Here is a 23,643-nt window from a genome sequence, read left to right on the forward strand (position 1 = left end):
AGCTGCCAAACTCGGTAGTGGTTCTTCAGATCCTCTCTAGAAGGTAAGGAAGAGTTGGTGGTATCTCAACTTGAACGTGTATATATATGTTATTCAAGGACTGTCAAGTACATTTTCTCCAGCTTCAATCTGTTTTGTTTACTCTTCTTTGATTTGGATGATTGTTTTCTTCCCTTTCATTTGTCATTGCAGTTGTCTGGCGGATTGGCTGCGCAAACGACGACACCATGGCAAAGCTCCTTCCAGGTAAATATGTTCATTTCTTTTGGTTCGAATTCAAAAGTCATGCTATCATGAGTCAAGAAATGGGCCTTGTTTTGTTTGTTAGTGTATCATGAAAAGATACTTTTCACATATGAATCCATCCTGCTTGCTTTTGTTTCTGCAGCTCTGGGTCTTCTCCTAGTTCTGCACATAGGTAAGGAAACAAGCAAGCAATTTGCACCAATGAATATTTCTTTCACCTTGTCAATGTAACTTCCAAACATAGTTTTGTCCTTGGCTAAAGCTGAAATGCTCCGTCGACAATAACCGCTAGGGTTTCCATTTGCATTTATTTCAATGAAAAGCTCAACTCTCGATTGCCTTCTGCCTTCCTTTCCTCAGCTACTTCCAGTAAGCTGGTGTGTCACATGACCAACTGGGCTCAGTATAGGCCCGGCCAAGGCAAGTTCACCTCAGACAACGTCGACCCTTTCCTGTGCACACACGTCATCTACGCACTGGCCACCATCAACAACTTCAACCAAATCGTTCCCATCGAGTGGAACGACGATCAGCAGTACGCCACCCTCAACGACCTCAAAAACATGTGAGCGAGCGACACCTTTCACGCTCTGTTGTCCGTCTACTCGTGTCGAGCATCCGCTTGGCTCCTTTGAATCCCTGAAGACGTTGCTCTCATCTCTTAGCAATCCGGCTTTGAAGACCCTGCTGTCGGTCGGCGGCACGGTCAACGGCATGAGCCCGTAAGTGGAAGGAAGGCGTGATCCAAAAAGGTTCCCGTCGCGGGCTCACGCTTGTCTCTGCCAGATTCATCGGCACGGTCGCCAGGCCAGAGAGTCGCGCCGCCTTCATCCGGTCTGCCATCAGCTACCTGCGAAGCCATAACTTTGATGGGCTCAATTTGGCTTGGGAATATCCGGCACACAACGGCAGCCCGCTGCAGGACAAGCAGAGGTTCACTTTGCTGGTCAAGGTTTGAAGAGCCCTTTTTTCTCATCTCGTGCGACAAACAACGGCCAAACCATAGCTGTGCACTTCACTGATTTGCTCTGCTCTGCCGCGCTGTGTAGGAGTTGGTTGCGGCTTTCGAGAACGATGCCAGGGATTCCAAGAAGACTCAGCTTCTGCTGTCAGCCAATGTCGCTTCCATCCGCGCCACCGTTGACAGAGCTTACGAGGTCAACCTGATTGCACCGTAAGTTGGAGGCAGCACGCTCCGCTCCTCTTGTTTGACTACTGGGTAACGCTTCAAAGCCACAAAGGTCGTAGTCATTCCAGGCAGTCGTAGCAATAATAAGAGAAACCCACAGACATCTGGACTTCATCAACCTGATGACCTACGATTTCCACGGACACTGGGAGGCAGAGACGGGACACAACAGCCCTCTGTACCAAAGTTCTGGCGACTCGGGCTCCCACATGCATCACAATGTCGTAAGTAACAAACGCAAGTGGGCATGCACGGCCTTTATTCTTGCGACCCTCATTTGAAAAAATCATTTGTCCAGAACTCCTCCGTGTCCCATTGGCTGGACTCGGGAGCACCGTCCGAGAAGCTGCTTCTGGGCTTGCCTTCGTACGGAAGAACCTACCGCCTTCGCACCGCCGCTACTGGCCTTGGAGCGCCGACAAACGGACCGGCTGAAGGCGGACCGTACACTCGCACTGCTGGTTTCTGGGCTTTCTATGAGGTGAAAATATGTTGGGGGGTTTTTTTTTTTGGAAAGCAAAATATTTCACACGTCATTCGGAGCCGTTTGTAATAAAGATTCAAGTTGTGGGACGATGTATGCAACAAGGAGCGAGCTGATGCTTGGATGGTTGGATTCGTCTTTGTCAGGTGTGCGACTTCCTCTCCGGCGCTTCTGCTGAATGGATCGACGAACAGAGTGTTCCGTACGCCACCTCCGGCGGTTCTTGGGTCGGCTATGATGACCATCGCAGCTTTTCATCAAAGGTAACCACGGCATTGTGAGGGAGCTGGAAACGTCTTGGTGTCATCTTGACGCCGATCCTATTTTAGGTGGAGTGGATGACATCCAGGAACCTGGGAGGCGCTCACGTGTGGACTCTGGACATGGACGACTTTTCCGGGGCCTTCTGTTCGGCCGGCTCCTATCCGCTGATCAACCACCTCAGACTGTCCATGGGTGACTCTTGAGACGTTTGTTTTCCACTCACAGAGAACGAGTTGTCGTTTACGTACGTGTGCGTGACTTTACAGGCTTCCCCCCTAAGCCGAGCACCACCCCGGCGCCGACCACCACCAGGGACCCCATCCTGAGTTTCTGTCACGGCCGCCCCGACGGACTGTACGAAAACCCGGCTGATGCCAGCACCTATTTCCAGTGCTTCCGAGGAAACACCTACCTCCACCGTTGCCAGCCTGGTCTCATTTACTGGGACTCCTGCAAGTGCTGCAACTGGCCTTGAAACACAACGCTTCCAATGGAGTGGGAGAACGTTTGCAATATGAAGTAAACGCAAAGTTATACATCGACCTGTCGTGGACTCCTTCCTTCCTTCCTTCCTTCATTCATTCGTTCCTTCCTTCCTTCATTCGTTCCTTCCTTCATCTTCATCATCATCCAAGCCCTTATGAGGCTCGCAGACTTTTGCGCAGTAAGCCGGCTCCAAACGCGCAACTCCCTGGCTCGCTCTCGTTTTTAACTCTGCAGGGTGTAATAACGGATCGTTTCAAACTTCCTTTCTGGTCGGTCCAAGATGTTGCTCTGTGCAAAGAGGGAAATCCCCAAAGAAATATTTAGAAAACTTTTTACCGCTACGATCAAATTGCCCATGTACCGCATGTAGTGCAATCCGCTCGCATTCATGCACACACCAAAACGGGTGCTAAACAAAAACATGTGAACTGGCGTGCGTGCCTGCCTACCTACGGTAAACAAGAAAGCTCCATTCAAATAGAACCAAGCGCGCGCGTTCTTGCCAAGGTGACACTGCCGCAGCAGAGATTGATTTTCAGACTTGAACATCGACTATCACAAACTATGGAAGGACCCACTCAACTATAGAGCGTTGGCGCCCTCTGCGGGAACTCTGTTGTACTGCAACCCCACTTCTTGCTATGTCTTTCGACCTCAACTTGTGAAACTAATGGCCCGCCCATCTGCTGTTCCCCACTACACCTGGAAACCGTCAAACAACTCAAAGCACGGGTTTAAGTATCTTTGCAAAATCACATCACGTCTCATTAGACTTGCTGATGATCTTCTCTAGTCACCAAAGGTGTGTTGTCGTCTGGCTTATTCTTCAAAAACGCAGACGAAGCGGGAGAGTGGGTGTGTTAACTGTAGTCTTGAATCGCTCACCGCCACGGAGCGGCGCTCCTGAGCAAGTGCAACATCAGTGTGGCATGCTGGGTAGTGTAGTTTCTGTTATATGCTCATAACAACACCAAAGGGATCGTAATGGTCCATCTAAAATGGAAGGAAACGCAACATGCAGTAAGTTAGTAGACCTTTGGAAAACATGTTTGTCACGACTCGCCCCTCCTGTGTGCTCATGTCCGTGGTTTCTGTCTGTGTGCTCGCCCCTCCCCTCCTGTGTGCTCCTGATTAGTGTGATCATTCCCACCCGCCTCTTGTTACCTGTCTTGTATTTAAGTCCTGTCTGTGTGTTACTTCCTGTCGGATCATTGTGTGTTAATGTCACCCTGTGGTGTGCAAGGACTGGAGTCGGAGGCGGAGTGGTAAATGACGGTGCCAACGGCAGTTGTTTTAATGACATTTATAATTAACTTCTCGCAACCACGGGCCGACTCTTTTTCCCCTCGAGATCCTAACGCACACTCCTCAAACAGGAAAACTCCCACACGTGTAAAACATCCCACCGGAACTCGGCAACGTGAACTTAGGTTCCGGGTGAATTATGTCAACCCACTACAACCCTGTCTTTTTCGGTCATTCTTGTCGTTAGGTTTTGTCAGTGAGTTATGTCAGTGAGTTATGTCGGTGAGTTATGTCAGTGAGTTATGTCAGTTTACCGAGTCTGTATTTTGAGTTCCGCCAATAAACCGAGCTGGTCCAAGCTTGGTCGCCCTGCTCCATTTCCACACTCCGAACCCTGGCACATGTTGGCGTCTAGATGTTCACATAGACGACCAGCAGCCGACGCGGAGCCTCAACTCTTGTAGTTTGAACGTCAGCTTTTGCGTGGAAAACATACATCACAAGATGCAGGTCAAACGTACGCGGCTTTTTCCTTGATTAACGTTTGATCGACAGCCAAGTGGCAGACTTTGTTGATATTCTTCTGCGATGGATGGATGTGGATGGATGGACAGATATGAGCAACAAACAAACTCGCGGAGCTCGTGTCGAAAAGATGCTCCTGCGGAGAGCTTCCAAATGTTTGCAATACTCACTCCAAACAGTTCGTAGTGCTTGCTGCACAGTGAACTCCCTGGCGTATACCTACGTATGGTAACGGAGAAAGCTCAATTCAAATAGAAGCAAGTGCGCGCGTTCTTGCCAAGCTTCCTTGTTTTGACTTGACACTGGCGCGGCGCAGCGCAGCGCAGCACATATTGACTTGAATCTTTTTTCCTTTCAGCAATTCCAAGATCTCATTACTGTACCATCGGAGTGCTCTCGGTTCCCGCCCCAGAAGGCAGCACTTTTTAGAAAATTTGGAAGGTATGTCTCTCATGTCATGAGTAGAAAACAAAAAGTGGTTTGAAGAGACCGTTTTAATAATAGGCTGGCTTGCACACCTCGATTGATTGGGTCATCGTTGCCCAGTCTAGTTGTCAGTCTAATTCGATTGTTGTTGCCACTTGCGTATGCAATAGCTGCTGCGTCAGATATTTTGATTTGAAGCGCTCTATTTTCCGTCTACATGTCAAATACACCACAATGATAAAGTTGACTATTCAAAAACTCTCTTTATCCCAGTGCTTCTCAATTGTTTTCTGTTACGCCCCCCCCCCCAGCAAGAAGAAAACTATTCGCCCCCCCACCGTGACTATCCTAACTTGTCTTGTAAGTCGTAAAATGTTGCACTGTCGCAAACGTGACAGAAGTAACAATGAGAGCGCCACTGCCGCCTGCTGTAGTAGATGCGGAATTACACTTTATTCTAGTACTGCCAAAAAAAAGCCTGTTCCCCAGGGTCACACGCGCCCCCCCAGGTATAGCACCGCGCCCCCCTGCGTGGGCTTGTAGCGCTTTAACTACAGAACTCTAACTCTCTTCTAAGTTGCTGCAATACTTTGTCATCTGTCATTATTGAAAAGACAGTGGAGCCGACCGCGCCGGTCGCATTATTGTGACAGAGCCATCGCTGAAATTTAGGGAATATTTCTAAAGTACTGATGTAATTTCCTCGCATTATTGTGACAGAGCCATCGCTGAAATTTAGAAAATATTTCTAAAGTACTGATGTAATTTCCAGAATTTAAGTGGACATCAGTGCGCAGGGAGCTTCATTTTGTCCGATCGCGCAACCGCGGCGCGCCGGGCGCTCAGTGTCGCATTGCTTTTAGGCGAGTCTTTGTGTTTTAGGATGGCTTTACTGCTCCCCCTTGCTTCCTTTGGAGGCATGATTAGAGTTGATGCAATCCTCAGAGTAACGAGAACCTAATAACGAACGGAGTCAGTTGGCGTGCGGGTCCTCTCGGCTCATCTCGCGAGGTTCGACAACCGAATTTCGTCCGACATCCGAAGGAAAGAAATCTCGAATTTTTTGTTCGAATACCGATTTGTTCGAGAACCGGGACGTTCGAAAACCGAGGCTCCGCTGTACAACATTCATGATCCCTTTTCCCATTCAACATTTGTTATCTCTCGTTATCTCGTTGATAACATTTTACATAATATAACATAGGCATTTTCTTTTTACTTTGAACATTGACTGCACACAGGAACATTGAACAATGACCCTTCAAGTGCTGACGCTTAGGCCGCCGCCGCCGCCGCCACCGCCGGGGGGGATGCTCGTCCGGAAGCTGTCACATAACATGCGTCCCTAGTGAGTGGGACGCTACAGCTATATCGTTGAGTTGTGTACCACCCATCTTCTAACGTGTGTCTAACGCAATGGCCTCCCTCCGTCCCTCCCTCACACATGCGCACCATTCGTTCCCAAGGAATCCCTGGTCTGCGTTAATGACCTAAGACCTCGCTCGGTGTTGACGCCTGCTCTACGACCTTTCCTTTCTTTCCTCCCTTATTCTCTCTTGGCAGCTAACGACACATTTTGGCCCGCTTGCAGGGGTGTTAGCGGACGGGCCCGCTCGCTGAAGTCACGTTGTCGCTTCTCCTCGGACAGTCTCTGTTTGGTTCCGAAATGCGCCATGTTTGGCCGTCGGAGGAGTAGGGCCGCTGGGTGCTGTGGCAGACAAATACCATCTTCAAACTAGCTGTGACTGGACTGAATGTACTGCTGAAGTTCTTAAGAGGAAAGCTCAATCTTATAAGTAGACTATAACATGGTCTTTTTATTGTTGTTCATGGTTCAATTAAAGTCCTACGTTAAAAATGCTGAAGCGGCAATATTGGTGAAAGGAAAAAATGAAGTCACTGGCAATACATCTAATCAGTGCAATAAAATGAACGATGAGGCTAATGGATTACAGACACTAGTTGTTTTTCTGTCACCTACGTTACATAACACATGATGCTCACTGAACTTCAATGTAGATTATCTGGAGTGCAGAGTTAGAGATGTATATCTGGTCAATAATTGTCAAGGTGTTTTTCAAACTTGCATTTTCTTATCAAAATATGTCTTAATATTAATGACTTTTACAACCTGTGCTCCACTTCCTTTGTGTGTATAAAAGAGCGGCTTCGCTGCTGCTCTTTGGGTGTCTCATCCGGTCCCACGCTGAGTGAGTTTAGCAGGCAAACCAATCTCTGGTTTTCTTTTTTTCCTGGATTCTGGTGAATAACAGGCTTTCGATTCTTTTACAGTAACCCAGTCGTCACCTCGTGCTGAATAAAGCAGCAAATCAAGATGACCAGGCTTACCATACTTGCAGGTATCCCGATGATCAGATCTGTGTCAAGTGCCACATCTCTGTATGTTCACCATTGTAACTACGTATGTCTCTATGTTCATAGGCTTGTGTCTGATGCTATGCCAGCTGGGTAAGCACTTTGCTTGGTCTTCTTCTATGCTGTGAAATCCTTCCCATTCAACTCTGTGTGTGTTTGTTGTTTAATTCCACGTAGGATGTGCCACCAAAATGGTGTGTTACTTCACAAACTGGTCCCAGTATAGACCCGGTCAGGGGAAATACATGCCGCAAGATGTGGACCCCTACCTGTGTACCACCCTTATCTACGCCTTCTCCATCATCAACTCCAACAATGAACTGGTTACGTACGAGTGGAATGATGACATTCTGTACAAATCTTTCAACAACCTGAAGACCAAGTAAGTGCAGTGTTGAAACTGCAAAGTCACTCAAAGCCGCTTTCCATGCATTGTTAGTGACTATGTACGATTGTGATGACTCACTCACTACCTTGCTATCTGCAGGAACCCTCATCTTAAGACTCTCTTGGCCGTCGGCGGATGGAACTTTGGTTCACGACAGTGAGTAGTAACGTTTGAACCTTGACTGATAAGATGCGGGCTTGGCGGCCCATATCGTGGTACCAACGGCAAACGGTGTCGTGCGTTGAGTCATTTTTTGACTGAAGTAGTGTTTAGTACAAATCACTGACCAATCTAATCTCAATTTCAACATATGATTGTAGACGTTGTGAGTCGTCAATTTTGGCCAAAAGAAGTATTTAGTACAAATCATTGACGAATGTTGTCATCTCAATTTCAAAATCTCAAGATAGGATTGTCGACGTTGTGAGTCGTCATTTTTTGCCAAAAGTAGTATTTAGTACAAATCATTGACGAATGTTGTCATGTCAATTTCAAGATTTGCGTGGCCGAAATGTTCGACACATCTCTCGAATCAACGGTGACATCTCTTCAGGTTTTCCATCATGGTGTCCACAGCAGCCAACCGTCAGAAATTCATTCAATCTTCAATCAAGTTCCTGAGGACTCACGGTTTCGACGGTCTGGATTTGGACTGGGAATACCCCGGAGCTCGCGGGAGCCCCCCAGAGGACAAGCAGAGGTTCACTTTGCTCTGCAGGGTATGGGCATAGGCCACGCCACACCTTTTCCTTCACTTTTTGATCATACGGATCCGGTGGCTTCGACGTCCTATACCTAATGTATACGTAACGTCTGAGCGTTCCTTCTTTCAGGAACTTGTTCAAGCCTATGCTGCAGAGGCCAAGAGCACGGGTAACGCTCAGCTCATGCTGACTGCTGCGGTGTCTGCTGGAAAGGGGACTATTGATGGGGGATACGAGATTGCTGAGATTGCCAAGTAAGTGCATTGGCGTTCCGCTTGCAAAACTCCATCCGACGTGAGCCTCGTTCTGTTTGACTAAGGGAATTGGACTTCATCAATGTGATGACCTATGACTTCCACGGAACTTGGGAGCAGTTCACTGGTCACAACAGCCCTCTGTTCCGTGGCTCAAAGGACTTTGGAGATCTCATCTACTTTAACACCGTAAGCCACAGTAAATTGACCAGTGGCGCTAGTACACTCTTCAAAACGCTCCATCCATTAGGACTACGCCATGAAGTATTGGCGAGACAACGGCACCCCTGTGGAGAAACTGAGGATGGGTTTTGCCGCCTACGGTCGTACTTTCCGTCTGACGTCGGCAGACACTGGAGTCGGAGCCCCGGCGAGCGGACCTGCGTCGGCTGGTCCGTTCACACGTGAAGCTGGATTCTGGGCCTACTATGAGGTACCGTGAACCACATGCGACATTTACAAAAGTGCCAGTTGAATTGAATACAACAGCAGCGTAGAAGCTCACTTTCTTGTTTTGTCTGTGGTTCAGATTTGTGGTTTTATCAAGGACACTACCATTCAATGGATCGAAGACCAGAAGGTTCCCTACGCCACTAAGAACAACGAGTGGGTGGGATTTGACACCAGGGAAAGCTACGAGAACAAAGTAGGTTGCCATTAGGCTGGAGGCTGTTGCTCTGATGAACTCACACCACTCTTAGGAGTCTCGGAGTCGTTACTGACTGTGCAATAACATCCTGCGCTCCACACCTTTTTTTAATTTGTCTACACTGTTTGTACTATGTGTCCTCTCTGGTCATCCTGGATAAGGGACCTTCCCATCTGTGGTCTCTTCTCAAGGTTTCCCAGTTCCCCTAGCTGGAGTTTTGAGTTCTTCCTTGCCCTCTTGGGAGTTTAAGATCAGGGGATGTTTGAGAATATTTGCCATTTTTCACATCACGTCCCGAGTGTTGTTAGTCACCTAAATGTTGAACAGAGGCTGTGATTTACCAAAGTCAAATTCCTTCTTTGGCACGCTCAAACATGGTGAATAAAAACTCTTGAATCTTGAATTTGCTGGAGAACCTTTGACCTACCTGCCTGCCTGCCCATCCGACCTGTTTCTATCTCCGTCCGTCCCACTAGGTGCGTTACCTACAGGAGCAGAAGTATGGCGGTGCTTTCGTGTGGGCCCTGGACTTGGATGACTTTGCTGGACGATTCTGCGGAGCCGGCAACCATCCTCTTCTGTCTCATCTACGGAAACTTCTCAATATTGGTAAATGGAAACGCTGACGCTGCCAGGATCAAGTCAATCCAAAATGTTTCACTTCAATCACTAATTATCTCTTGCTGTACCATTCAGAGTTGCCCCCACTCCCTCCTACCACCACCCCCAAACCTGGTGCTAGCACCGCTTCTCCACCCACTACCGCTGCAACCACCACCACCACCACCACCCATGCCCCAGGGTCCGGCTTCTGTAACGGCAAACCCGATGGCCTGTACCCCAACCCTGACGACAGAAACAGCTTCTACATGTGCGCAGGTGGCATCACCCATGTGAGGAATTGTGGAACTGGATCTGTCTACGATGATGGCTGCAAGTGCTGTGTCTGGCCATGAGCAATGACCATGAGCAATGACTAATGTATATAACAACTGATGCAAACACCTATTAAACAGACTTATCCCGCATCTATTGTCTTTCAACATTTAAATATGAATATTGTTTTAGTATGACCAATGGGGATGACTTTATCGCCTTGAGATGTTCCGGTCCATGGTAGCAAAACACACACACACACATCTTATATATATATATATATATATATATATATATATATATATATATATATATATATATATATATATATATATATATATATATATATATATATATATATATATATATATATATATATATATATATATATATATATATATATATATATATATATATATATATATATATATATATATATATATATATATATATATATATATATATATATATATATAATTTAATACTTGAATAAACCAATGTAAGACTGATTATTGAGATTACTGTAGGAGTCAAATTTGGACGTCAACAATACAATTCCGGACAGCAAGCCCCACCCATCCTGAAACTACGAAGGCATTCTTTCATTTTGCACAAAATGAACTGGCTTTTTAATGATTCGAGTACACATTTCATAACAACACTTGCATGCATTCCCCATCAATACATTAATGATATTGTTAGTGTTCTCGAGATTCGTTTTATTTTCGGCACTTTTGTTTCTCCGTAGTCGAACGCAACAAAAGCTACGTGTATCGGGAAATGTAGTTTTACTGCGGGTTGACATCAACGAGTAGACCGTTGACAACAATAACGCTGACTTCATTTCCCACAATGCATGTGACTCCGCACTGTTTAGCGGACGTCGGTGACGTGTTCACACGTGATCGTGGTCCACATCCGCTTGCTTCAGTGGGCTATAAGAGACGTCGACATTTTTACTTCCAGTTTACGAATTTGTCGTTCTTAGACCCTACATTGTTTTCGTCAACTATGGAACCGCATTGGCATGAAATGAAATCATCATCTTCTGTCGACTGAACTAAGTTAAAAGTCACATTGACCAGTATTGCGGTTCAATTTGGACCTTTTTCCTCGAGATGTATACTTTGTTGTCTGGATTCTATAAATACATGTTTCAGAAGGATGAATACTGCATTCTAATTCTTGGATTGGATAACGCCGGGAAAACGGTATGTTCAGCCTCATCTGTAGGAGGTGCTGTCAAGTCAAGTTGATTTGTATAGCCCTAAATCACAAGCAGTCTCAAAGGGCTTCACATAGACAGAAATTGACAATTATTCTCAAAGCATCCCCTGATCTTAAGCTCCCAGCTGTCGTTGTTGGGATCGCCGTTCGGTTGTTCACGGATGTGAATTTTGTCATTAGAACTTTTGAAGTTACCTGAGTGAAGTTGAGGCCTACAATCCAATGTTTTTGATTTCTTTATATGACGACAAACGAGCCAACTGGTTTCGCTCTCTTATCTATGCTTGTCCTTGTCAACGGTCGACAGTTTAATCATGTATTTGATATTGTTTATGTGTGCTATACATGTCGGCGGTCAAGCCAGCCGTCTTTCATTTTGTCGTGGTCAAGTCAGCCGCTCTAGAAAGAAACCTGTGATAGGTGTTTTCAAAACATTTGAAGCATTGGAATGAAATTGTTAGAGGTGTGCCCCATGTGGGACGATCATCCTGCACAGTTTGGGGGTCAATAGGTCACTATAACGCTGATATTTCTTTACCGTAATAAATTTGTTCCAAATAGTTGAAGCATTGAAGTGGAATTCTAAGAGGTGTGTACCTCAAACAGCCCATGTGGGAGTATCATCCTTCACAGTTCCACATCCTTCATTGGAGCGACCGGTTGACGCCAAACAACCGAGTTCAGTGTCTTGCATCAAGGAGCGGAGGAGCGAACCACCGACCTCCCGCTTGGAAGGACAATATGGTTTTGCTACATAGCCACTGAACAATTGGTTGTTTTATGGTAATGATCAAATATAATGAATGTCATTGTTTAACTTATGTGTGATAACTGTGTGTTTATAGACCTTTTTGGAACAAACCAAAACAAAGTTCAGCAAGAACTATAAGGGAATGAATTTGTCCAAGATTACAAGTACAGTTGGACTCAACAGTAAGTGTGTGTCCCATGTTTGTATATGTTGATACTATAGTTGCTGCTCCATTATTGGTCTCGATTTGAATCTTTTACAGTTGGAACTATTGATGTGGGCAAAGCGCGTCTAATGTTCTGGGATCTGGGAGGCCAAGAGGAACTTCAGTCTCTTTGGGACAAAGTAAGTAGCTTCTCGCAATGACAACCAATTGTGTCTACTACGTCAAAAGCAGCATTTTAAGAGAGTTGCTGCAAATTAAATCTCGACAGGTCAGAATGTTTAAAAACAATACATTAGGGCTAGAAACAATCGCACCTCCTTCGGGTGGCATCCGTCATTCTTCTTCAAAGAACAAAAGAGTTGAGAACGTTGCGCGAGAGAGATATTCCTAGCCATTCAACAATGTTTGTTTTTCCATTTAGTACTATGCAGAGTCCCACGGAGTTATCTATGTGATCGACTCAACTGATGAAGAACGACTTTCGGAATCAAAGGAAGCCTTTGGTAAGTCACCCTACACACTGGAGTCGAGTTGTGGACCAAGCTACGCTAATTGCTAAGCTAACCTAAGATTGACACAGCATTTCGCTGCGCAATGAACTAATTTACGCATTGAATTGTATTTGTCTCTTTGTGAATTGTGATGGTTCCTTTTTCACCTGATTGCAGAGAAAATGATAAGCAGCGATGTGTTGGAAGGTGTCCCGCTCCTGGTTCTGGCCAACAAACAGGACGTACTGGTACTGTCGAGTTCTCGTCCGATAAATGCATCCATTCGTCCGTCCGTCCGTCCGTCCGTCCGTCCGTCCGTCCGTCCATCCCCATTTTCTTCCCTGTGGTTATTTGCAAAATGTTCGAATGTGGGGTTCAAATGCTTCAATTCCAATGTAGAGTGGATGTTGCCAGAATCTTCCCCAAGTTACTCGACACAGTTTGGTTGCATCACCTTTTGTGTCTGCTCTTTCATCAGAACTGTTTGTCCGTACCAGATATTAAAACAGCCTTCAGTGACTGTGCACCCAAGATTGGCAAGCGAGATTGTTTGGTCCAACCATGCACTGCCTTGTCAGGGTGAGTAGACCGCTCGAGTAATGCCACTGAGAACACGATGGTAGCTCAATTCTATTTCCATCTCTGATGCAGGGATGGAGTCAACGAAGGCATCGAATGGATGGTGAAGTGTGTGATCAGGAACATTCACAGGCCCCCCAGACAGAAGGACATCACATAGAAGGCAATCAAAGGCCTTTCCTGTCATTTTGGACTCTTCATCTCGAATATTAGAGCTGAAATTCCACCCTGTCTGCTCTGACTGTGTGTGACCAACTTGACTCTTTTCAGGGAGTCGCTGATGGCGTAGGGGTACACTTGCGTGTCTTGTGTGCGCCGACATCGTGAGTTCGATACCCACATATGACGGTGTGAGTGACGGTGTAAATGTGTGTATGAACTATGAATGACCCCCGCCAGAAAAAAAAGCTTGACTTTTTTCTGCTTTCGGAATGACAGTCAAGAGTGTCTCTCGCTGATATTAAACGGTTATCTTTCCTCACATTTGTAAAGATTGTCAACTTCATATGACTTTTGTAAGCGTCAACATTCCCCATTGGATAACGTTTAATGATCAATCAGTTCGATGCCAGCAATGAAATCGCGCAAGCGACCTCACAGTGGAGGTCTGCAGTCAGGAATGCTTTTATTTTGAAACGAACCGCGCGCATATCCTGTCCCGCCACAGTGGTGACTCCAGCGGAAGCGATCTCACAGTGGCGGCTTTATTTTGATATGAACCGCGTGCATATCAAAATGTGGCATTAAGTTTTAACTTGGATGCCCACAACATGTCTACTTCTAATTGAATACCACAACAATGGAAAATAAATACATATTTAAGCATCGACTGAACAAGTGTTTTTCAGAAGATGAATGCATAGTTATCAAAGAGAATGTATTCAGTCTGTGAAAAATGAACAAAAATGTGTGGTGAAGGTACTCTAGAGTATATCTAGTAGATTTACATCATTGAATAAATCGCGACGCCGATATGGCTTAGTATTTAGAAGTACGCGTCCGTCAGCTGACCTCAAACAGCGAGCTTTTATTTTGATAGGCGCGAAAGTGTATGCCTACATATCGCGATGCCTTGACGAACATTTCCTGTCCACTGTGCCACACATCTCGTTTCTTTCATGTCACGGCCGTTCAGAAGACGAATAAGTCGTGGCATTAATACTGCTGCGTTGCCGGCGAAAGCATGTGGACACATTCCTTTGTTCAGTTTGAATCATTGGATCCACGATGAGCGCACTTGGCGACAACTGGCGGAGACGCACGAGGAGCTCGCGAGCCAGCAACAAGCTAACAGGAGAAGGAGCTGACGAGTCCGCCGTGCTACGATGCCTGAGCGAGGCCAACGCAGGAGAGGATCATGAGATGGCGGATGATATCGGCTTCTTGAAGCAAGACGACTTGGATAGGAAGGTCATGGCCCCGCGCTACAGCCTGCTCCGTGAAATCGGCAGGGGCACATATGGTGTCGTGTACGAAGCGGTGGCCCGGAGGTCTGGTGCTAGGGTCGCCGTCAAGAAGCTCCGGTGCGACGCACCGGAAAACGTCGAACTCGCCCTCCAGGAGTTCTGGGCGCTAACAAGTTTGGAGAAACGCCACCAAAATGTTGTCCAATTAGAAGAGTGTGTGCTGCAAAGAAACGGAATGGCCCAAAAGATGAGCCACGGCAACAAACGGTCCAAACAGTATCTGCGGCTTGTGGAAACGTCTCTCAAAGGTACAAATCGTCATTTTTCTTTCCCAACGGCTGGCTGTGCCAAGTCACCCACTTCTTGAAGGGGGGGGGGGGGGGGGGGTACAGTGCTAGCTAGTGCTGGCTAGTGCTAGCTAGTGCTGTCAAGTCCAGTAAGCTTGAGCGACGCGACGGACACTGCGTCTTCTCTCCGGGAGCGTAACTTAACGTGCCGTGGTGTCGCCGCCGCCATGACACGGCTGTCTTTATGGTGGGGAAGGGCCACTCTGTGTTTTCATGACACATGCCAGCCGTATGGAGAGTAGCAGTGTTGGGCCAATCGTCACTTACATGTCATTCATTCGTCACTTACATGTCATTCATTACTAGGGAAAGACTTGACTTGTTCCAAAAAGTCCAATGATGAATTGCCGTTTTTGTGCAGTCGCATAGACCGGTACTTGGTTAAACAACAATGTACTACGATGTGTTGTGTACGCGACAGGTGAGCGAGTGCTGACGCCTCCAGAGGAGCCATGTTACTTGTGGTTCGTCATGGAGTTCTGCGAAGGAGGTGACCTCAACCAGTTCATTCTGTCTCGACGCCCCAACTCGCAAACCAACAACAGCTTCATGTTACAGCTCACCAGCGCTGTGGCATTCTTACACGAGAACAAGATCGTACACAGAGACCTGAAACCGGACAACATCCTCATCTCGGAGCGGTCGGGGACCCCCGTCCTCAAAGTTGCCGATTTTGGCCTGAGCAAGGTTTGCGCCGGTTTGGCCAATAGCAAGGAGAGCAAAGAAGTTGAGGACAAAAGCAAGAGCGTCGTCAACGTCAACAAGTTTTGGTTGTCGTCGGCGTGCGGCTCGGACTTCTACATGGCCCCCGAAGTGTGGGAGGGCCACTACACGGCCAAGGCTGACATCTTTGCTCTGGGCATCATCATTTGGGCCATGTTGGAAAGAATTACTTTTATCGACGCCGAGTCCAAGCGAGAGCTCCTGGGAACGTACGTGAGACGAGGAGCTGACATTGTGCCCGTGGGCGAGGCGCTGTTGGGAAATCCAAAGATGGTGCTCAATATCCCCCAGAAGCACAGGTCGTGCATGTCTGACGGCGTGCGGAAGCTACTGTTGGACATGCTGGCCGTTAACCCTCAGGACCGGCCCGACGCTTTCCAGCTCCGGACCAGAATGGACCGGCTTACGTGTCCTACGTGATGAATCATCTTGCAGGTAAAGCTCTTGCCGTCTCTCTGACGTATTTCAGAAGACGAAACAAACAAACAAACAAAAAGACGCCTCAGCAACCACGATTTAAAACAAACCAAAATGTTCTTGTGTGTCTGCAGACATTACCTGGCTGGAGCTGCTACTTCACTGAAATGTCCCTGTTGTATGTGACCAGTGTGAAGTTGAAGGACGAAAGCCACTTGTGATCTTAACATCAATAACTAATCCCCGAATGACCTTTTTTGATTGTCCTAATAAAAGAAGGAACCTTAAATCTCCGGGGAACAAACACCTCCGCTGTCATGGTACAAAAGAAAATGGCCAATTATTTTTGTGCAATTGGCTGATTCTAATGTTCATGTAACGCTGCCCCCCACTCCCCATATTTAATTTGACTGCTCTCTGTCACAACTTCAATTTCTACGACGGCCTCGTGCCAGCTTAATAAATGCATCATTTTATTCAGGGCTTTCTTTGTGGACAAGATGTGTGTCAAGTTAGACACTTGAAGCACTGACCACTTGAAGCACAGCTGATAGCAGCTTTCCACTCACCACACCTCATAGTGCCTTCGCTCAAGTCAATGTTTGGCCTTTCTCGAGTGTTGTTTTTCAAGGAACACGAATGCTCTTGATTTTTGTGTTTGCATTTGTAGATGAAGATGTGCTGTGCTGTGAAGCTGGCACCACGCACGCTTGTTCATAATATTTCCCACAAGCGCCCTTCATGTTCCAAGAGCAGTTAAGTTGATGTGTTTGATTCTTCTCAATGCTTTACCTTCAGCAAAAGTCGAGTGAGCCTTTCTTTTCCACCCTTACCAAAGAGTCCAAATGCACTACCTCGTCTTTTTTGCTGAGCCTTTCGTTTGTTTCCAGCAAAGACATTCCATGAGCAGTTCACAAAGACAGTTTTGCAAAACAAATGTCATTTTCAGCCATTGCAGGAATTTGTACACTCGAGGGCTCTCACTGTAAACGAGATTAGGAATCATTTTGCCCTTTCCCGATGTGTCCAAACAAACCTTTTGCTTCCGATTTATCTGTACCCTCTCATGTGTCTTATTTCATTTGCTTTATTTCTCTTTGAATCTCCCACTTGGAAAAAAAGGATTTTCTTGAATTGAGATAATAAGATCACCTTTCTGCCTTTATCATTATAATTGTTATTTAAAAGGGCCTTGGGGCATTGTGATGGCCTATGCACTGTTGGTGATCCATTCTCAGCAACATGAGAAATGTTCGGGGGCTAGAATGTATGGCCTATGCAATGTTGGCGATGCATTCTCAGCAACATGAGAAATGTTTGGGGGCTAGAATGTACTATATAATGGTCACATGGCAAAATGTGAACATCCTCGTGCTGATGATTGCATGAAGCCTTTCTTCAAACTTCTGTTTTCTGTGCCTCACACTTGGAGTGCAGAGAATGCCACTGCTTCCTTTCAATCACGCTTAGAAATAAAGTGCCGCTACTCATATCCTTTGTTTTTGGCTTTCTATTTATCCTGGGAATCAATGTGTTAGATTTTTTATTTTTTCTGCAATATATTTGATAAAATCATTTAATCCCTTTTTATTTTTTATATATATATATATATATATATATATATATATATATATATATATATAAATCTCTATCATGCTTAACTTATGATGACGCGCTTGCTTGGTTCATTTCTATCCTGAGTGCAGAGCCAATCTGCGTTTCCCTTTGTCTCCACTGGGTGGCACAAGACTGGGGGTGGGGGGGAACTCGCAGATAGACGCGTTATCGTTTGCAAATTAACTGACGTCTATTGTCATTTACAACACTCATAGTAAGTTTGCTTGACTATCATTAGCATGCATAAATGATGTCAAACTGTTTTAGAATACACAAAAGAGTGAGCGCAGTTTACGCGTGCCTTGTCAACTCAGGACAAGAACCATTCCGGGAACTTCAAGTCATGTAGTAGTTGTCTTTCTGAGATCCGTATGAAGTTGGAATCATTGGAACACGTCCACACATTGACGCTGTCCCTGTGGTTGGTTGTTCTCCGTCTTCTTGAACGCGTCCACCCACGACAAGTTCCAGGCCAGTCAGTCGAGTCAGGTCGAAACGAGAGGAGACGAGACGAGAGCGCGACTTATGACGTAAGTAGTTTGCCGCGCACTGATGATGGCGGTGCGTGAACGCGCAGTGAAAGTAATGGCTGCTCTTGATCGGCGGGTGCCTAGCCTCGATGATTTCGTGGGTCAAAGCTGGACTGCTTGGACCGAGTGGGCCGGGGTGACAGCACCTCATGGTAAGAAAGCATAATGACGCCACGACTGGCTGTTACAAATCCGTTCCACCCAAAAGCCAGGGTTTATTTTCGTCAAAACGTAGGGCAGAGCTAGCCATGTTACCCAAACAAAGACCCTGCCGGGTCCTAGCGCTGGATGGGTAACATGTTGCTCTCCCTCCACTGGCTCCATCTGCATAGGAGTTGGCATGAAAAAATGACCGGCCCAATTAATATGGCCCATTGTCCTTTGGATTCTGCTGTTGGGGCTCATGCAACGAGGGCTTGTCGACTGTTGCCACTTTTGATCCGACCAAACCGGGCAGCGGGGACATCAGGGCAGAACGAAGCTAGTAGTATGGCTGTGCCTGCCTGCCTGCCCGCCCGCAACTTCTTTCCGTCAAAAGCTAGGCTAGCTTGCTAGTAAGCGAGACATCCAAATGGTTGACTTGCTTCGCGTTAGCATGCCAGCTCGAGGATGGATGATCCTGAGCGTACACACCGACCACCCGGGTGATAGAGGAGGAGTCTGATGCTGCTGCCGCCGCCGCCGCCATGCAAATGCTGGCCCAGCCAGCCTTTGCTACTGTATATCCAAACGCCACTTTCCCTCTGATTCCGGTACTTGACCCCGATTTCTTTCGCGAGACGTGTCCACGTCCAATGTCCTAACGTTGGCCACGTTTGCGCACCCGAGGACAGTTCTTTTCCAGTTGGCCCTTGCCAGCTTCCAGTATTTTGCGCTCACCCATTGTTTGGCATCCATCCATCCATCCATCCAGTTGCAACTCTGCTTACAAGTCACCAATAAAGCCTGGCTAGTGGCTGCACACATCCATATTCTGGTTTTCTTCGAAGCACACTTGAACATCCTACGAGACACATTTCATTCAGTGACCTGTGCACCCGTTTGCTCAACTTCGTTTAATGTCACGTTTTTGTGCATAAATATTGATCATTTTAAGTCAAACTTGATTTGCAGTAATTGACTGTACAACTTCATATGGTGATGGAGCATATTGAAAATATTCTTGTGGTTTTTTTTTTTTAGGGGCTGATGTGGATAACTGCAGTAAAAATGGCAAAAAGGCTGCAGAGGCAATGTCACTCAGCAAGGAGGGTAAGTCTTGCATAAGTTCTTTTGAAAAACTTTAAGATGAGTTTGTGGTTGTTGTTTGAAGTGTGAAACGAAAGGCCATTTTTGTTCTCCTCACAGACATGTCGATCTTCGGCCTGTACCCCGGCTACGACGACTTCTACCTTGTGGTGTGTAGCCACTGTGCTCAAGTAGTGAAACCACAAGCGTTTGAGAAGCACTGCGAGAGGCGACACGGTCCTCTGGCCAAACTTTACGCCCGAATACGTTCTCCGACCCCTCAGTCCCAGCAGAGGCCCCATCACGGCCATCCTTCTTCTCAGGGGACCAATTCCATTCCCGCTTCAGCGTGGGATGGTCGAGGAGGCCAAGGCGGTGGCGGCGGATCAGTAAGAGCAGCTCTACAAGCCCCTCCCACGCCACCTCAGCACAGACCTGCCAAAAACACAAAGGATGGAGCCAGGTAATCACAAATGGAATGTTTTCAGATTTGCCTATGGAGGACTATTGTAATGGTGGCTTATCTGTCATCAACAGACATTCCCCACTGGAAAAATCCTCCCACAACTGCAGCAGCAGCAGCAGCAGCAGTAGTAGTAGCTGCAGCAGCAGCAGCAGCAACTGCAGCAGCAACTGCAGCAGCAACTGCAGCAGCAACTGCAGCAGCAACTGCAGCAGCAACTGCAGCAGCAACTGCAGCAGCAACTGCAGCAGCCACACAGATTCATCAGTGTTCAAGCAGCCGCCGCCTCTGGACTCTCCGATTAGCTCGCCAACTTCATCCATCAGAGACCCCCCGTGGCCGCACGGAGGCACCCCGGTGCCTGGTAGGCCTTCACCCTCTCAAAGAAAGGATTCTTCTCCAGCAAGCCACCACCGTATTCCCAGGCCATACAACAAAGTGGCCTCCAGTAAGTGCTGGCCATCGTGTAAGGAAGGTAGCTTTTGGAAGCTCCATGCTCATCTTGGACCTTGTTATTGTGAATATAACAATGAAGTGTCTTCCAAGTTGCTTTGAGTGCCAATGCTTCTCTGTGCTTCTAGAAAGAGAGTGTGACTTGGACAAACACTGCGGTGTCCTTGATCCTGACAGAAAAAAAGTCTGCACTCGCCTTCTGACATGCAATGTAAGCTCCAAACATTCACATTTGGACTTTTTCTCTTTCGATTGTGAGCCAGACAACCCCAAACTCTCTTGTTTGTCAAATAAGGGTGATCAACGCACACATTTTGTGTCCATTTGTCCCAGCAAGTGTTGAGACGTTTGAACTTAGAAGGTGCCAAAGGCTTTGGGCTGCCGACCGACCGACCGTCATGAATGTTTTGAGGCCGATGTTGAAAAGGAACTGATTCAATGTGTCCTCTTCTTCAGATCCATTCCATCCATCAGCGTAGGAAGGTGCCGGGTCGCAGTAAGAATTTTGACCAGTTAGTGGCTGAACTCAAGACAAAGGTTCGCGACAAGGGCGCACAATCAGCGGAGGGAGGTTCCTCCTGCGGACGCTCCCCTAGCCCCGAGGCACCCGGAGAACAAGATGGGGTGGCTCCACCCTGTCGGAGACCTTTGGCCAGCCTCCCCGCTTTCAGGTTAGCGCTGCCGAAGCTATGGTACTGGGCAATTTAACGTAAGGACTGCTTGCAGTGGCAGCCTCGATGGCACGGCATTGTGAGGAAGGAACATGCGTACATCTGTTGTAGCTTATGTCCACGACCCCTTTTACGTACAAATGCTGCATTTGTTTTTTGGAATCCCCGCCCGGACGACTTTTCTTAATTGTTCAAATGTGGCACCCACTGAAGCGGTTGCCTTTGTCTTTCCAGTCGCTCCACAGCTGTTTGGGAGAGCAGCCCTGAGGATGACGGCCAAGCGCATGATGAGGGGAGCCCTCTTGTCCACGGAACAATTTCCAGCGACGAAAGTGAGGCGGAAGGAACAGAGGACCGTGATGATTTGCCCTCTTCTGCTACGCACCCAAGACCAATAGCAGTGAGCATTTCTTGCTTTACAATATTGAGAAAAGAAACAAAGAAGTTACTGCATGTGGATATTCAGTCGAGATGAAACAAATCAATAAATATGGAATACAATGCGTCCGCTCTCCCCCAGATGTGCTCGTTTGGCAGCATTGTTTTGGGCCACGGCATCTACACATTTGACAGACGGCTTCACCACTTGAGGTCAGCTTTTAGTAGCATGCTCGAGCAGCACATCAGCGCCCATCTTTGGAAGTAAGTCAACTCTTCTATGTTATTCATAGTTCAATGGTTTGTTTCGAAAAAATCGTTGACAAATTGAAATCTTTCAACCAAATGAAGATTTGTCGTCCGATGAACGAGAGGACACAAATGTTGGCCGTCTGTCTGCACGCCAGGGCGTAAGCCGTAAGCCCTCGGTACTTGGCATTATTGACAGCATCAAGTTGGTATGGCACCTTTGGCGCAGTCAAGATTATTTGATAATGGCCACCCTTTCTGTTCCCTCATTTTCCTTTTGACAATACGTTTCCAAGTAAGGTAAGTTTGCTGGCCAATCAAGTGTCTACTCTCATTCAATGTGTATTAAAACAACGTCAACAAAAACAACGACAACATTTCTTTTGAGAAAAAAAACAACCCAAATTTTAGATCAACCACAGGTAATCATGCAAATGTGGACACTGAGAAATCGATTCAAGGCCCTGTTGTATTTTTTGGATTCCAGGAAAATACCTCAAGCCAGCAGCCATCCGTGTCCCGCCCCCTCGTCCAAGATTGGCCCCTCGTCGTCTCCCACTCCCTCGCTCTTGCATTGTAAAGTCCGATCAGCCGCTCATACCAAGTCCCCCCTCAAAAGCTCCTCGTCGTTCAGTCGTCTGCTGGGAAGACGCGCGACGTCCGAGAACTCTGCGAGTTGCGGGGGTGGCGCGGGAGGCGCTCACCCGGCGTCTCCGGGTCATCCCGTGGTGGCTGCGCATCACGCCGGTCCGGGGCAGCCCAAGAATCCGGTCGGGCGTCCTAGCAAGCAGATGACCAAGCTGCGAGAGGACGCCGTGGCCGCCGCCACCATCCGCAAAAGAAAAGCCCCATCCCAGGAAGGGGAGCATTCGGGCCCCAACAGGAACTGCGTTAGCCTCCAGGATCGAGGGCGCCCGCCCTCCCTGGCCTCTTCTCCCGTTGCCGCCGCCCCCCCCCCGTCCTCTTCCTCCAAAGCCCCTATTCTCTCACCTCTTCTCCACGGACAGACCAACGGTACGCTGCCGTCGCCCGGGAGCAAAGGCCGCCTCCAGCCCTCCCCGGCAGAGTCGCACTCGGCAGCCGCCAAGACAGTCTGGACCTACAGACGGACTCATTCGGAGACTTCCTCCACGAAAACATCCTACTGTCGGAATACAGTGGGGGACTCGGGACCGCTCGGTCAAGGGGGCGGGCGGGCGTCGGAGCACCAGGGTTTGATGAAAAAACGCAAGGGGATGGACCTGGAGGATCAGTCGCCCTCAGCGCTGCGCCTGGGCGTGCCGCCTTCCTCCTCGTCCTCCTCCTCCTCCTTGTCCACTCCCGCCTCCTCTTCTCCTCGCTCCAACTTCTACCCGTGGAAGGAAAGTAAGACTCCGGTCTCCGGCCTGGCTGGTGGCCTGGAGAAGAAGCTGGCCACACAGAAGGTGAGCTGTCGCTCCCAGGCTGCAAGGGCAAACACGGCCATGCTATGAAACGGGCAGTCGGTCAGTCGGTGACGAATTGGTTGTTTTTTCTCGTCCCTCCTCCCGCAGCCAAAAGTGCACCATTAATTGTGCCTGCCTTGACGAGCCACAAGAGGGAGCCAGCTCGACTTGATCCCAGACGGGCAGCTGGATTGTGCCTGAGCACGTGCACGCTGTGTTCATGGTGCTGTTTGAAAGGAACGTTTGGAATGGATGGCTATGGACTTGAAATACCTCAAAATCATCCAGTTATGCTGCTAAATGAAATATGTTGGTTTCTTAAAAAAAAAAAAAAAAAAAATTAAACATTTCCTTTATACCTACATTTTCTGGCTTTTCTCTTTTTTCAAATGAAATGCACCAGTTGTGTGAC

General features: G+C 47.5%; 5 protein-coding genes across 13 annotated transcripts; all 5 read left to right on the plus strand.

Annotated features, from left to right (window-relative positions):
* Positions 1-6: 6 nt before the first annotated feature.
* chia.1 (chitinase, acidic.1) lies at positions 7-2,725 on the plus strand. Its single transcript, XM_061291475.1, has 12 exons — positions 7-43; positions 193-246; positions 389-418; positions 607-811; positions 912-968; positions 1,033-1,198; positions 1,296-1,420; positions 1,536-1,659; positions 1,734-1,916; positions 2,066-2,182; positions 2,249-2,375; positions 2,450-2,725. The coding sequence occupies exons 2-12, from the start codon at positions 228-230 to the stop codon at positions 2,656-2,658; spliced, it is 1,362 nt and encodes a 453-aa protein (XP_061147459.1). The 5' UTR covers positions 7-43; positions 193-227; the 3' UTR covers positions 2,659-2,725.
* A 947-nt stretch (positions 2,726-3,672) lies between these two features.
* Positions 3,673-10,264, plus strand: LOC133162742 (acidic mammalian chitinase-like). 5 transcript variants are annotated; one of them, XM_061292151.1, is made up of 14 exons: positions 4,086-4,431; positions 4,798-4,880; positions 7,028-7,075; positions 7,158-7,225; positions 7,308-7,334; positions 7,419-7,623; positions 7,729-7,785; positions 8,183-8,348; positions 8,463-8,587; positions 8,653-8,776; positions 8,838-9,020; positions 9,117-9,233; positions 9,713-9,845; positions 9,933-10,264. In XM_061292151.1, exons 4-14 carry the CDS (start codon positions 7,201-7,203, stop codon positions 10,190-10,192), a joined length of 1,422 nt encoding a protein of 473 aa, XP_061148135.1. In that variant the 5' UTR covers positions 4,086-4,431; positions 4,798-4,880; positions 7,028-7,075; positions 7,158-7,200; the 3' UTR covers positions 10,193-10,264. The 5 variants fall into 5 exon arrangements, with proteins under 5 accessions (XP_061148134.1, XP_061148135.1, XP_061148132.1 ...); XM_061292150.1 differs by lacking the exons at positions 4,086-4,431; positions 7,028-7,075 and adding an exon at positions 3,673-3,689; XM_061292148.1 differs by lacking the exon at positions 7,028-7,075.
* Positions 10,265-11,000: 736 nt separating this feature from the next.
* On the plus strand, positions 11,001-14,155 carry arfrp1 (ADP-ribosylation factor related protein 1). Of its 2 annotated transcripts, none has more exons than XM_061290926.1 (7): positions 11,001-11,323; positions 12,185-12,272; positions 12,353-12,435; positions 12,678-12,759; positions 12,925-12,995; positions 13,245-13,326; positions 13,399-14,155. In XM_061290926.1, the coding sequence occupies exons 1-7, from the start codon at positions 11,231-11,233 to the stop codon at positions 13,431-13,433; spliced, it is 534 nt and encodes a 177-aa protein (XP_061146910.1). In that variant the 5' UTR covers positions 11,001-11,230; the 3' UTR covers positions 13,434-14,155. The 2 variants fall into 2 exon arrangements, with proteins under 2 accessions (XP_061146910.1, XP_061146909.1); XM_061290925.1 differs by having other exon boundaries at positions 11,005-11,323; positions 13,226-13,326.
* Positions 14,156-14,379: 224 nt separating this feature from the next.
* LOC133162032 (serine/threonine-protein kinase 35-like) lies at positions 14,380-17,711 on the plus strand. The gene is made up of 3 exons (XM_061290921.1): positions 14,380-15,040; positions 15,501-16,237; positions 16,354-17,711. Exons 1-2 carry the CDS (start codon positions 14,554-14,556, stop codon positions 16,220-16,222), a joined length of 1,209 nt encoding a protein of 402 aa, XP_061146905.1. The 5' UTR covers positions 14,380-14,553; the 3' UTR covers positions 16,223-16,237; positions 16,354-17,711.
* Positions 17,712-17,955: 244 nt separating this feature from the next.
* On the plus strand, positions 17,956-23,551 carry atxn7l2a (ataxin 7-like 2a). 4 transcript variants are annotated; one of them, XM_061290919.1, is made up of 11 exons: positions 17,956-18,518; positions 19,549-19,617; positions 19,714-19,763; positions 19,878-20,056; positions 20,131-20,531; positions 20,638-20,720; positions 20,966-21,180; positions 21,415-21,580; positions 21,701-21,822; positions 22,295-23,231; positions 23,340-23,551. In XM_061290919.1, the coding sequence occupies exons 1-11, from the start codon at positions 18,389-18,391 to the stop codon at positions 23,355-23,357; spliced, it is 2,370 nt and encodes a 789-aa protein (XP_061146903.1). In that variant the 5' UTR covers positions 17,956-18,388; the 3' UTR covers positions 23,358-23,551. The 4 variants fall into 4 exon arrangements, with proteins under 4 accessions (XP_061146903.1, XP_061146901.1, XP_061146902.1 ...); XM_061290917.1 differs by having other exon boundaries at positions 17,958-18,518; positions 19,714-20,056; positions 23,340-23,549; XM_061290918.1 differs by having other exon boundaries at positions 17,959-18,518; positions 19,714-20,056; positions 20,131-20,504; positions 23,340-23,548.
* Positions 23,552-23,643: the final 92 nt, after the last annotated feature.

This window comes from Syngnathus typhle, linkage group LG11, assembly GCF_033458585.1.
Source record: "Syngnathus typhle isolate RoL2023-S1 ecotype Sweden linkage group LG11, RoL_Styp_1.0, whole genome shotgun sequence".
NCBI classification, from domain to species: Eukaryota; Metazoa; Chordata; class Actinopteri; order Syngnathiformes; family Syngnathidae; genus Syngnathus; species Syngnathus typhle.